A 14,999-nucleotide genomic window follows, 5' to 3' on the forward strand; every position below is an offset into this window, starting at 1 on the left:
TCCTTTATGTGTGCCGAACATTAGGAAACAAGCAGCGGCGGAACCATCAAGTTCAGCGGATTTATTTGCATACGTTCGCGGGAATCTATACACTGATGCTTTAAATGAAGTCTATGTCCGGCCAGCCGTTGAGACTACACGTACTCATAAAATGGGCGCAGCCCCGCTAGCTCCACGTTGTACTTTTCCTTCCAACACGGGAACTATCCCTTTTTCCCTTATTGACAGTACGGAATACAATTGCAGGAAAAGGTAATCTTGCAGCGCGAAGCCGCTAGCTCGCGCGTCTTTCATGAAGGCAGGCGTATGCCGTGCAGAGAAGACTCTCTGTGGAACAACGTGGCGAGGTGTCGGTTTACAAATTCAAAACATTTTTCTGTGCTAAAACAAAAACTGTTACGATTAAACTTTCTGAAATAAACTGCGATGATTTGTACTAGTGAATGACTTTTACTTCATATTTTTACTACAAGCACAACAATGCGCAATTTAGGGATGAATATGGGCTGGAAAGGAGAGTTTTTCAAATTTGACAAATGTTTTCTCGCACATTTCTCCTTTTTTTTGAGCGTCAATATGTTTTTTACAAATTGTCCACAATGGTCAAATTGATTGAAAAATGCTTCACTTGCTGAGAGAGTGTGGTTTTATTTGCTAAGATAGTTTGAAAATGCGCAATATCGTGTGTTTTCTGAATGGCATAAGTAGTGCTAAAACAAGCGAAAACCTTTTATAAATGCGGCGTAGGGCACGTCAGAGAGAGAGAGAGAGAGAGAGAGAGAGAGAGAGAGAGAGAGAGAGAGAGAGAGAGAACGCCTTTAATGAGAGCTGTAGAGGTGAGCCCCACTAACGGTAGGGCTTGCTACTCCAGATGGGGGGAATACAGTGATAGCGAAAAAGAGAGAGAAAAAGAAAAGGAAAGAAAGAAAGGGGGAGGGAGAGGGGAAATGCACACATATACAAAATGTATATGCTCAGAGGGTTCACAGAACCTCTTCTAGCCCTGTTTCCGCAAGAAAAGTAAGCAGTGACCCGCCGCGGTGGCTCAGTGGCTAAGGCGTTGCGCTGCTGAGCACGAGGTCGCGGGTTCGATTCCCGGCCGCGGCGGCCGCTTTTCTGATGGAGGCGAAAAGCAAAAACGCCCGTGTGTACGAGATTTCGGCGCACGTTAAAGATCCCCAGGTGGTCAAAATTAATCCGGAGCCATCCACTACGGCGCGCCTCATCGCCTGCGTTGCGTCGGCGCGTTAAACCCCACAATCAATCAATCAAAAGTAAGCAGTTTTTTTGTACCCAGCACTGCCTCATCACGATTTCGCCAGAGTCCAAGAAAGTGTGAGGGGTCTAGAAAACCTCCGCGTCGTAGTTGCACAAATGCCTTCGATGCAGTTTCCCGCTGACTGGCATATCGCGAGCAGTGGCTTAAAAAAAAGGCCACCTCCCCTCGCGGGAACCCCTGTGTAGATGCGACGCATAGGCGGAGCGCCTAACGTTGAGGGGACTGGTCCCAGTCGATGACGACGTTGGCGTACTTGTAAAGCGTCGTAGGTGTTTGAGCCACAGCGCGCCCGAAGGAGAGGGAACCGCGGAAGAGAGAGTACTGCACATGCGCCGGCCCCAGCGCGTCTGCCGCGGCTACTCTACCGCGGCTATGAGGCAACGTGCCGCGGCTATGACGCAACACAATCCACTTTAATCCAAGCCAATCCAATCGAATCCAATCCAATGCCCCTCGCGAGAGAGTGTTCGCTATGGGAGAGGAGAGGGGGTGAGCGGCGGCGAGCGCAGGTGGCGCGGCGAGGAGAATGGGGGAGGGGTGGACAACGCCGACGACAACGACGACGACGCCGGAGGGACAAGGCGAGTCAATCAGATGCTCTGCATCTAAAATGTGCCTGATGTTGTAGGTAGTAGAGCACACTGTACACAATGGCGGCTCTACCCAGCCCAGCTTACACAAGAAGCTTCGGGTGTATGCAACATTAAGTCGCAGCCGGTGTAACACGCCTTCAGTGCGCTTTGGCAGACCCCTTGGATGCTGGAAATCGCCCTGAGGGTCTATAGCATGAAGAGGCGCATAACTGCTCAGAGGATCCTGCCAAGCCGGCAGCTGGAGTTGCCATCCTATGTCGATTGCAGCTGCTTTGCTATCCTCGTTGGAAAACGGGATTCCAACGGTGAAGTTGAGGTGGTGGGCTTCTCTGGCGACCGCATCGGAGATCTTGTTGCCCGTTATACCAGGGCCTCAACATGATGTCCACGAAAAATTGTGGCGATTGAAAATGAAGTGATTTTTTATGAATTTTTTCACGGACCTAAGTTTGCTTTAAACACTGGAATTAAGAGGAGAACTAAAAAAGAAAAAAAATTTTGGACAAAAATACTTTGAGGGGAAAACTAATTGGCGTATTAGTTTTCCCCTCAATGATGATCAATAACCTCGGGAGAGCACAGCCGTTTGAGATAGGTGGCGAGGCAGTGGAAGTGGTAAGCGAATATATCTACTTAGGCCAAGTTGTGACCCCAGATCCCAACCATGAGGCAGTTATAATTCGAAGGATAAGAATGGATTGGAGTGCATTCGGTAGGCATTCTCAGATAATGAATGGCCGCCTACCATTGTCCGTGAAGAAGAAAGTGTATGACAACTGCATCTTACCGGTATTACCTACGGGGCAGAAACTTGGAGGCTCACTAAGAGGGTTCAACTTAAATTGAGGACAACTGAGCGAGAAATGGAACTGAATATGATAGGTGTAACACTAAGGGGCAAGAAGAGAGAGGAGTGGGCCAGGGAACAAACGCGTGGTAAAGACATATTAGTAGAAATTAAGAAGAAGAAATGGACGTGGGCAGGGCATGTAATGCGAAGGCAAGATAACCGTTGGTCATGAAGGGTAACAGAATGGATCCCTAGAGAAGCCAAGCGTGGCAGGGGGCGGCAGAAAGTTAGATGGTCAGATGAGATCAAGAAGTTTTCGGGGATAAATTGGTCGCAGTTAGCACAGGACCGGAATGATTGGAGATCCATTGGAGAGGCCTTTGCCCTGCAGTGAGCGTAGATAGGCTGGCGGTGGTGGCGACGACGACAACGATGATGATGATGATGATGACTTTGAGGGGGCATTGTGGGCTATGATGAGCCACAATTTTTACTGAAGAAATCCGTGATGGTCGACTTTACGGCTGGGACGTTTGGCTTGAAATGACCCTAATGCCAAAGTAATCAATCACTTTTTAACAAACTGCGATAAGTCTGTAAGCTGCACGTGTATCCCGGCCTTTCTCTCCCCTCACGGTTTAATCTACAGGTCTAGCGAAATCTCATAGCTCTGACTATTCTTCACTTGGGTTGAGCATGAAAACAAAGTTTGGTCGGTCCCCGAAGTAGCCCGCACGTGCTTCTCGTTTGGAAGCAGCCTTTGCCGCGAGAAAATACACCAGCCCTCTGGGTCGTTTACGCGGCCGCCCCGTCCCAAACTTGCGGCTTGGCCTGCGGTCAACGCACCAGGAACAGCGGTTGCGGAGGCCGCCTCTCCGGGGCAGCGTTAGGGGGTCGCGCCGCAATAACGGCTCGCCACCAAAGCCGCAGCTCATGTCGCTGGGGCAAAGGCCACTTTTCGCAGAAAACCGATATTGGATACTCCACGTCGGACAAACTTGTTTGCGGAGTTACTGCCGCACCAGGATAGGCCGCGCCTGGAGGGCGGGTGCAGCTGCGGGTTGCGTTTTTCTGATCTCGTCGCCGAACCTTCGCGGATTCCGCCGCAGCGATGCGCTGGTAAATGTAGGAGCACGCATTCCGCCCGCGCTCATACTGACGGCCACGCATGGTGACGCGATCAACCGACGCATCCGGAAGTAACCGCTCCGGATCCCTTTTCCGTGGATGCACTCCTCCAACCACACGCAAACACCCGCACTCAAACAAACACTTGAATATATATGCCTAAACGCGCATATATATGCAGACAGCGGTCTGATGGCCTTCTAGCAGTCTCTTGATCTTCGTTTTTAATACCCTATTCATAAACGTACTCCCTCGCACCATGCGGGGCGGGAACGGATGAAAACAATAAAAAAAATGCCCAATATGTAAAGGTTAACCTACTTTTGGCAGGTGCATGAGCTGACAGTTGTCCCCGAATAAATACTTCATGGTCATCAACGAAGCACCAGGCCATCATACGAAGAAAAATGAACATCTTTCTTGCTTTTCCCTGGCTACGCGCTTTATGGCGTATGGGGTGGAACACATATTGTGACGGCAGGGTGTTTAATGCTGTAAACTTCACAAAAGTACTTGTTGAATAATTTTCGGCGCGCACGAGCGCGTTCATGTGCCTAAATGTGAGCGCCTCGATTCAGGACGAGTAAAAGGTCCGGGGTTATTCTCATTGCAACGCGAGGACTGAATGGCCAGGCATTGTAGGCCTTGAAGGAACTGAACATAACTGTACACAGCGCGCGCCGCCGCTCAGTCAGCAGTATTATAGTGCCTAGAATATATTCTAGGCACTATAGCAGTATTAACTCTATGCCGTGCGCCTCCGCTCTAGCCCGGCCGTGGTCGTGGGCATCGTCTTTTCTGGCTGCCGCTCGATGGCCCTACTCGTCCATACTTGGGGCGGCGATAGCGCTTTTCAAGGAAGCCTGCGAGGTACGCACGAGCGGTTGGTTAGACGCCAACATTCGCGGGGCCTCAAAAGGGCAATACATCTTTTTTTAGATGCAGAGCATCTGATTCACTCGCCTTGTCCCTCCGGCGTCGTCGTCGTTGTTGTCGGCGTTGTCCACCCCTCTGCCATTCTCCTCGCCGCGCGAGCTGCGCTCTCCGCCGCTCTCCGCCGCTCTCCGCCGCTCACCCCCTCTCCTCTCCGATAACGAACACTCTCTCGCGAGGCGCATTGGATTGGATTTGATTTGATTTGATTTGATTTGATTTGATTTGATTGGATTGGATTGAATTGGATTGGATTGGATTGGATTGGATTGGATTGGATTGGATTGGCTTGGCTTGGCTTGGCTTGGATTCGGTTGGATTGGATTTGGATTGGATTGGATTAAAGTGGATTGTGTTGGATTGTGTTGCGTCATAGCCGCGGCACGTTGCGTCATAGCCGCGGCAGACGCGCTGGGGCCGGCGCATGTGCAGTACTCTCTCTTCCGCGGTTTCCTCTCCTTCGGGCGCGCTGCGCATATAACCGGTGTGCCGTTCTCCGGCGAAGCAACATCCACGCTTGGCTCAAACACCTAGAGTCCACGCCGCTTTACAAGTACGCCAACGTCGTCATCGACTGGGACCAGCTTACGCAGTCCCCTCAACGTTATGCGCGCTATAAAACGCGTTCCCTTCGCCGCTCCGCCTATGCGTCGCATCTACACAGGGGTTCCTGCGAGGGGAGGTGGGAGTTTTGCTTTTTCTTTGACAAAGCGTCAGTACTAATCACGGGTACTAATCACGAGTACTAATCACGTCGCGGCGACAGCTTTTTGAAACGTACTGGTTTTCTCTCGACGTGCTAGGCTGCTAAGGCAGCGCGGAAGGTATGCGCTTATCGCCGCTGATTAGCTGGCCTGTGTCGGTGTGCAGTGTGCCCATCTGGCGGTTTGCCTTCAATTCTCTGTGCTTGGCATCACCGTGTAAATGTCACCCGTTTTAAACGCGCTGCTGTCTCTCCCTGTGACGACGTCTAATGGCCATTGGATACCGATTCACACAACAGTGTGTGGTACGTGGAGCGCTGGGCTTCTGCGCTGCCCAGGGGGCGCTGCGAAACCGACTTCCGGGCAGTACTTCCGGGTAGTACAAAGCTGCGGGGGCATGGAGGAAAGAAAAGGTTCCCGTGTTGACAGAAGCAAAATGAGCTCGGTACTCCGGATTGTTTTGCGACATGGCCTCCAACCCATCCCCGACGCGTCCGATCTCTTCCGGCGATCAACTTGGATTTAGAAAAAGAAAAAGAAAAGCTTTGCAGCTTTAAGTACGTTTACAGCGTCGACAAAAGTGCTGGAACGGTGACGGCGCTCGGCCAATTGCAAGCTCAAGCTCACCGATTGATGGTCGCATGAAGTGAAATTTGAAGTGAAAGCTTCTTGTTTAAACTAATACACTTGGTGACAAGGACGTTTCAACAGCAGGCGATCGAAAAAAAAGAAGTAACGCGATCGGCGATTATCGTGCGTAAAAGTTTGCGAGTCTGGCGGACTGCAGGCTCGTATGCAGCGGTGCCCCGCACTTTTGCCTACGTGCATGCGTACTATGCGTGCACTTTCATTACACACTGCTGGTTTGCGTCGCCGTTACGACTACATGGCGCAGCGCTAGCTTGCCGTTTCATTGCGTGGCTCAGTGACAAAATGCAGCGAGCGTCAGAAGCGTGAAATCTGCTTTGTGTTTCGGAGGGTAGTGGCCGTAAAAACGAAGTGGTCGGGCGAATTGAGTGGCCGTCCCGTTTCCTTGTTTGCTCTCACTTTATTTAATTACGCTCTTGCATCATATATCCCCAGTTCGCACTTAAAGGAGCCATGAAGAGAAAATACAACTTCGTTTAATTTGAAAGAACTAGAATTCAGTATCTCACTCAGCTCCATTACAGCCACAAAAGATGTTTTTTTTTAACGAAAAAAAGCAAGAAGTATTTAAAAACTTTCAAATTTTGCGCCACGGTGACGTGTTATGAGCAAGAATGACGTCATACGGGCCAACAATAAAACATAATTTTTAGTACGTTAACTGCACGTTAGCATTCAAGTGAGGCGGTAAAATGGAACTAGAGGCCTCATTACAGACGTCCAGTCATGTGTCGTCGCGACAGGTCAGTTAGGCGGCCGCCAATCGCACAAACAAGGTTCCGTGACGTCATAGAAAAGTTGCGGGAAATTGGCTAGGGGGTCGCGACTGCTTCACACGTTTTCTTTAATATCTCCGTTATTTGTTCGAAGATTGCGATGATATTGGTATCATTGTTATCGGGACTAAGCAGTCTTTCTAATAAACCCAACTTGTATTTTGTCTTCATGGCTCCTTTAACTGACTAGAATAAGGGTCGGCAACGTACTCAGGTGTAGTGCCGAGTTGCATGAAGTCGACACGGCGGAGGGCTGGATGGCAAATCAGGTGGGAAGAGGAGGGAGGCTTTGAAGGCAAAGAGAAAAAATTCAGCCGATTTCCAATAATATTTGACAATAATCTGGCAAAGCGTGAATATGGGGAACAATGCAGCTGAAGCGATCAATTTTCTGTCCTTGTCTCCACGTCAAACACTATTTAAGGTCAAAACTGGCGAGTCGGCGTTCAGATTGTTAGTTACAGGGGGAGGGGTGGGGGTTCTGACGACGTGCTGGGGGCCGCATAATACAGCCCCGCGGGCCACATTCGGCCCGCGGGCTGTAGGTTGCCGACCCCTGCAGTAGATATAGCCAACACAGTGAGTGACGATCGCATGTAAATAAGTTGGGCTGCGCACCGTGTATGTGGCTGTGTTATGTAAATATAGAATTACACATCTCTGCAATAGCAGACATGCGATTTGGTGCTTGTTTTGCGTAATTTAATTGCGGTTAATTTGTTTATTTGACGCTATTGCCTCACCTACTCGCTAGTATACATGTACCCTGCCGTTCGTAAATCGTATGACGTAAAATGTTAAGCAAGAATAATTTAGTTTCCGAAAATACAAAATAAAATTTCCACTCGTTTTCAAGGCGGTGCCAGGCCAGCAGTGTCATCTGAGTCGGCTGCGCTTCTCGCGTCGTCTTGCATATGCTCCTGCTGAATTCCATTTAGTTACCTCAGGCTGTAGGATGAGCAGCATTCTGTGTTTATGGTATACTTGCGAACTGTGTCTTTTTCAACAATACGCAAGAACAAAGAACGATAAGGATCGTCAGGAAGTTAGACCACCCGACTTGGGGTACTGTCCAACGTCGCTAAGATCGCGACAGCTCGCTTAAAAGAAAGCCGATAAATCGGCTTGTTGTAGCGGATATTATTTTGTTTAGCCTCTGCAACTACTTTAAGGGCATTTTATTCAATATGCAGTCACTTAAACGCACCACAATGTGATTGAATTAAGTACAACCAACTTTCGCTTTGGCTTGTAATTAAAAACACATGGAGGGCGGTGAGGGTCGTCTGCTTTTGTACTAACCAGAGGCGTCGGCCACTAGGGGCGCTGCATGTCGCCAAAACTCCAACGCAGGAGCCCTATACTGCTATACATCACCGCTGCCTCACTTGCTTCCGGTAACCGGTTTATTGTGACTGCGTAACGTTTGATCAGCGTTTGATTAGCGATGTCTCAGCAATTGAGGCAACTTTCGGCACCGAATCAACGCTGAAATGGCAATGGAAAGGTCAGACTTTCGTTTGAAATGAACTTGTTGGTCGCCTTCAGTGTCCCTTTAAATAAAATTTGCATAAAAAACGAAGCTTAAAGAATGTGTCAAGCTCCGCAGTCAGCAAGGTACTATCTTATCATAAGTGCAGGTAATGTTAAAAAAAGAATGGAAAGAAATTCATCAACCGTTCCACTCCGTGAAGGACAAGCAACGAAACTGTGGTGTGTTTTACGTCAATCGACCATAAATGCACGAAACAAAACACGTTCTTTTGCAATTTGCGATAGACCATACTTTCTAGTCAATTCGCTGAAGTAAACTTGGAAGTACTAGAGTTTTATTCTAACGGACAAACATGGGACTGTCCGTTCCCCTCCCGTAAAAACCTATGTATTGACAACAGGCCGCAATTCTGGAACGTTTACAACTTCACCGTGAACTAATCATGACAAGTAAATAACACTCAACGTAATGATAGAGTTCTCTTAGCGGCTAAATGTCGTATCATTTGTTTGGGGGCAGTTTTAATAAAATAAGAGTTACAGCCGTTTTCTGTAACCATGTTCTCTTCGTAGGCGGCCACGTATTGAATGCAGACGGGAATTCTATAACGCTTACAACTTCCCTAGGAACTAACTAAATATAAGAAGCAAGTGAAACTCGGAGTAATGATGGAGTCGTCTTCGCAGCCAATTTCAGTGTAATTTTTTCCAAGATATCTATATTGTATTGAGAGCTAGGGGGCATTGCCGAGAAACTGGAGACGAACGTTTCTCGCATCGACGCGACGCGTTCACGGACGGACATCGGTCACCACCAGAGGTTAGCTGTAACAGCTTCGCTGTAAAAACAACAGGCTATCATGCAGTGGGCATATCCATCGTATGCTGATCTTGCGGCGCATGATGTCGCGTAATGCAGGTGCTAGCTTTATTCTGCCCACAGGAATAAGCAGGAAAAAAAAGTGGCCGCATATCGGCTCCTTTCGTTGCAAATGTCGACGAAAGACGATTGTCGACTGGCTCCCCTGGCAAGTAAATGCCTCAAACAAAAACAGCGCTCAAGACGGGACAGAAAGATGGAGGCTACACACACAGCGCTGTGTGTGTAGCCTCCTTTTTTTTGTCCCGTCTTGAGCGCTCTTTTTGTTTGAAGTATGAACCAACGAGCCCAAACACTTCCATTGCTTGAAGTAAATGCCTCCATTTCATTTCCCCCTCACCTCTAATGCTGTTCCTCTCGCGTCTCATTCCTCCAAAGATAACACGCTAGAGGTTTGCTCAAGTCAATTTAAATTTACCGTGTTCCACTGCTCCAAGTTGGGTGCATCGATGCCAGCGCTGCCGTACGGCGGAGACGCGCGCGAATCGAAGCACCCTACTACAACGTTTACACACCGCGTTGCCCTACTCCACGAGCGTCCAAGCGGAACGTGGAACCTATCTGGTGGAACCTTTCGTTGCTGTTGCTTTTAATTTTTTTAAAATGCCGCCAGATAGCGCGGGCAACAGCAGGCGACGGTTTTCTGCAGTTGGTGTAGTATTTTATTTTCTATCGCGAAAACCAAGCATCGGTAAATTTTTTAATAAAGGAACACTGCAAATATCACTCATGTATGGATTTTCTGCCTTATATTTGCGTAATGTCTTGTTCTTGTTCAACAATGTTGACAAGTATGAACATTAACACTGGACGTAGACGTTTAGATTTGGCTGTGGGTATATAAGGCTATTGCAGTTTTTGTTTCACTTTGGCCAGGTGGCTGAATCGAGTCACAGACAGACAGCAACCTTTTTCTGTATATTGCTGCATTCTTGAAGCGAATGTTTTTGTATCCCTGTTTCCCTCGCATGTTAATCTTTTGGCTGTAAGAAACTCTAAATTGTTTGTATGTTAATCTATTGTCTACAATCAACTTGAAACGGCTTGTGCATTTCTGTAAGTGTCTGTAACTGGCAGCCTTCGGGCTCTGTTAGTTTTATAGCAACAGGCGCTGCACTGGTTTAATTGTTTCTGGTTGTTACGTTGTATCATTGATACCAGGAATTCTTGATAATAAATTTATCCTTTCAATACAGACAGACAGACAGACAGACAGACAGACAGACAGACAGACAGACAGACAGACAGACAGACAGACAGACAGACAGACAGACAGACCAAAATTTCTACCTTTAAGTAGCCTAAGAAAGACTATCGTCTTCAAAATAAGCAGTGAGAAATGGCCGGGAAATGGGAGGTGAGGGCGGTGAAGGAGCGACTGTGCCTGATACGTTTACAGGGATGGTTCTATAGTGGCACTCCACTTATAGAGTAGATACGACACCCCACAATATCGAACTTGCAAGTTCCATATTGTGGTTCGATATTGTGGGCTATCATAGGTTCCCTTCCCTGAACTGACACGGCAAATAATCTCTACTTCAAAGCGTATGTGCACCTCCAAAATCAAATTTTATGGCGCTTCGGATTAAAGTTTGTGCAAGGCTTCCGACTGTTGCGCACTGTTTGCCTCCCACACAAGTACTCATCTCTAACGCAGACGCACTGCCAAACATATGAACTGGTTGGATGAGAAGGAATACATGTTTAACATCAAGTATAACTCGTAAAGTAAGCGCTCGGTTACCTCGTATGACGTGCAATGACGGGAGAGGTTTTTGCGACGCGATGAATGAACGAAGGCCCTTCGTTGAAGTTTCGTCCTGGTTCATTCATTCGCAGAGCGTCCATTGCTGGTAAAAGCACGGAGGAATCGAGGAGAAAAGAAGAGGCTTGCCTTAAACTCCCTCACCTGTCAATGCAGATGGCCATTAGGGTGAACACGCTGGCTGCCACGGACACGATGGCGATGAAGTTGGATACCTTGCAGTAGGCTGTCCCGAACGGCCAGTTCCCGTTAAGCATGTAGATAAAGTTGAATATGACGTTCAATGTCGACACCATCGTGTCCGCTAGGCTCAGGTTAACAATGAAGTAGTTCGTGACAGTGCGCATGCGCTTGTGTGCCAGTACTATCCAGATAACGATGAGGTTGCCTCCTGTGGCCACCAGAACCATGCTGCCGAAGAGTAGGGTCCAGGCCGCCTGGCCCCACCAGGGCAGGATGTACATGTTCTCTTCATCGGTGATGTCTTCCGTGCTGAGGTTCACCAGAGACACACCCTCAGCCCCAGTGCCATTGGCGCCCAGGGCACTGTCGTTCAGGTACAGCTCCATGCCCACCACGGCTGCGCTCTCAGAGCCTGGAGCAAGTTCCTGCGGCGAGGCGAACCACGTGCTCCTCCGACACAACTCTGTCCCTATAGAGGGCGGCCACAAGTTACTCCTCGACACTCCTCAAGGACAAATCAGACGGCATAACTCTTGAGGATTGATGTTCCGCCACAACGGGTAAACGCGGTGAGTTTTGCTAGAGTTCTTCAACATCAACTGTCGAAAAGGTTCGAGTGAGCATTAAGTAATAAACTAAAGGGAATCGCTACCCTGTCTTTGTCCCTGCTGACTTACTAAGTGACTAAAAACAAACGTAAACAAAAAGCCGAAACTTTATGGTTTCTTGGCTGTTTCCTTGTATCACATTCAGGTGCTCTCGCATAGGGCGGCCGTGGTTATTGGCCCCTTGGTGAGACTGCGACAAAGCGGTATAATTTACACACTAAGCACAAGCAGGTGACGGACGGTAGGACTGGAGGGAGCACACGAGGGCAAAGTGGAAGTTTTTTTTTTGCGAGACACCACTTGGGCGGTCCTTGGGGTCAAGCTTCACGAGTGAACCATTCCAGGACCAGTCCGAGCGAGGAACAGAGTTCGCATCTGTCACCGCACAGCGAAGCCCGGCAGTTACCCTTGGGTTCGAGCCGGAGGTCCCGGAGTACTGGCAGCGATCGACAGCTTGTCAGGCCGCAGCCTCATCGTGGTGACTGTCCCGACGCGGTACCGGCGGAACTGCCGAACGAGGCGTGCTCGCCGCGGCTGCTGCGCTCGCGTCAGGCCGTGTTGACACAGGTCGCACGAATGCGTCGCGCCGCGACGCCTCCCGCAGCCTCTTTGTGGACGACAGTTGGGGCCAACTGCGATCTCTAGCGACGACGGGAAGCGAGCAATAATCTGGCAGCTTCACGACTTCCGGTCGCTCTCCTTCCTGTTAATTCGCCGTTGGGCTGCAATCTGCGCAGCGTTGGGCAACCGCTTGGGTTCACACTTCCTCACCCAATGCTGAGTCAAGCAAGTCACGCCAACCGCACAGGGGTGACGCCGGATAGAGCCCCGCTATCGCTCTGGGTCAAGGCGCTGCTGCGTTCGCTGGCCTTCGGGTCAGGCTGGCATGACCTGCAAACAAAGCGAAACACAAGTTCAGTGCAGTTCACTGTGCACACCTGGATCTCATGAGCGCTACCCCTCGACCACCACATGACGGAGCGTTACAGGTGAAACTAAGATGTCATAGGGCGGCTGCTAAGATTGTTCGAAACGGAAGGGGTCACTTAGCATTCGGGGTTGTGCAGGATAAAAAGAGCAGCTGAGGCCGCGCCAATAAGTGCGTGTCATGGATAGTTTGTGGGTCGATGGCGGAATATAGATATGCGGTGAAGAAACGCTAGCTCCTCTCTCCGGCACCTTCCACGCTCCTTTCATGACAGTTCAGAAGGTCTATGGTCAGCATGCGAAGGACGTGCTCACTGCGCGAAACTCTCAACCAGCGAGTTGTCGCGCAAGCGGACCAATATAGGTGTGTTGTGCGAACTGTCCGTGTACGCAAGTATACCAGCTTCGCCTCACGTGCAGCGAAACTGTCTGGCTTCCACTACCTTTAGTGCATCCCCCATTCTTCCACCCACACAGGGCTTTAGGTACATTTTGGCTGTGTCTACCAATGAACAATGTACGTCTTGTTAAGGAAGGCAATCCGAATATTTGAAATTGTGAGGGTTGCTTGTAATCACGTAAACTTAGCAAACATATCATTACTATCGCCAAGTTTAACTTTAGCGGCATTAAAGGGACTGTGCGACACTTCCGATAGACACTTTCGCTCTTTCCTTTATGCCTGGAAGCACTGCGAAAGCTACAGTTATTGCCAGCAGAGAACGGAACTGCGGGATTTTCTTGTCGGAGCAGATCAGCCTTCCGTTTCTGCTTTGCTTTTGTGGCGGCTTTATTTAAAGCGGCTATCGAGTGCGTTTATTGATGCGGCTAAAAGGAAGCTGGCCCAAGCCGCTATATCGCCCTAATGAATAATTGTTATCTGAGGTTATTCTCTCCCCCCCCCCCCTATTCTGAGTACTGGATTACCTTGCTGGCTACGTTCTGAAAACATTCAAGATTTACCAAAACAAAGTTGAAAAAAAGTTTTGCAGGGTCCCTTAAAAGGGGTGCTGACACAAATTTTCGGGGTTAACATTGTTAAACAGTTCCGTCCCTTTACTAAACGGGATACCCTTGACTGCGACGCGGGGAACATGCTTTAATTTGATCACGCTTATTGGACCAGCGGAATTGCACGGTGAGCGGGATGGACATCGGTGTGGCGTCACGCCGTGGTAAGGAAAAGAAGGTGACGTTGCGGCGTGTCTCCGATTTTTGTCCTGTTGTGTCCAACGGGTGTAGGGACGAGAATGGCACTGCTACCACGAACAAAGTTCCACATGCTGGAAAGGCGCTGATAAAATAAGGCTAGAATCGCAATACAAGTCTCTATTTGCGCCTTTATTGAAAGCGGTCATCAAATATCCACTGCAGTGGTAGTCCTAAACGCCATCAGGTAGCTCAGCGTCGGCGGCGTAGCGGTCGAAACAACGCCTCTTCCACCATCTCCAGTGTTTTCACGTCCACTCAAAATGCGGAGGTAATAGCGGGGTTCCGTGGTGCGCCCCCCCCCCCCCCCCCTCCCCCGGCTTGATGATATGGAATGAGACGATGACGATTTTCGGGCCCTCCTATGTAAATAATAATCGCAACGCACAAGTATTTCAAGTGCTGTTTAAAGAAATGAAAAGCGAGCAGAAAAATGTGGTGTCAGTACTACTTTACCCAAAATCAAAGCATGCACTACAATGTTTCCATGGCACAGGCTCCGCAAAGTGAATATTCCATTCACGCGAATCTTGCTATTTTTTGGTGTTACATATGCTGCTTAGGAGGATTATTATTATTATTATTATTATTTTACAAATACTTCTGGCCAGAGGCCAAAGCAGAAGGGGCAAGATAATACAGTTATCATACACAACATTTCAATACATTAATTAACATGAATTGTAACGAGAAAAAAATCTTCGTGCAGAAATACAGCTTTATTTGTTTGTCGAGCATCCAGTGGGTATTCCTTTTTCGAAGAGCACAGGATGTAGTAGACGCCGCGTGGTCGATTCCTGTATAAATGTCAATGTTGTCCCAACCCACCCACATCCTTTACCACAGATGCAAAGGATTTTCGGTTTTCTACAAAATGTCTTCGCGACACACCAGCCCATATTTTGTTACGTCGTGTGGTTCTATAAATCTGGATGGCGCCCTTTACCGGAATGAAGTGCGGAGGTTTCGCATGTAGGTGGCTTCTACCCAATAAGGTAGGGCGCGCCGCAACGCACTTGTCTTATCACTTCCACTAATCGCATGGTGATGCACCCCAAGGCAGTTTTACGGTTCACCTT

The 14,999-nt window shown here is 48.9% G+C and overlaps 1 protein-coding gene across 3 annotated transcripts in view; it reads right to left on the minus strand.

Moving 5' to 3' along the window:
- The window catches only part of LOC144147865 (tachykinin-like peptides receptor 99D), an 892,456-nt gene that overhangs the window by 64,323 nt on the left and 813,134 nt on the right, over positions 1-14,999 (minus strand). For all 3 annotated transcript variants that reach the window (XM_077679594.1, XM_077679592.1, XM_077679593.1), the window contains one exon: positions 11,138-12,675. In XM_077679594.1, the coding sequence (XP_077535720.1) occupies positions 11,138-11,562 (425 nt within the window). In that variant the 5' untranslated portion in view covers positions 11,563-12,675. The remainder of the gene's footprint in view (positions 1-11,137; positions 12,676-14,999) is intronic.

Source organism: Haemaphysalis longicornis, unplaced genomic scaffold, assembly GCF_048455015.1.
Source record: "Haemaphysalis longicornis isolate Haplotype H1 unplaced genomic scaffold, Haemaphysalis longicornis Haplotype H1 scaffold_1, whole genome shotgun sequence".
Lineage (NCBI taxonomy): Eukaryota > Metazoa > Arthropoda > Arachnida > Ixodida > Ixodidae > Haemaphysalis > Haemaphysalis longicornis.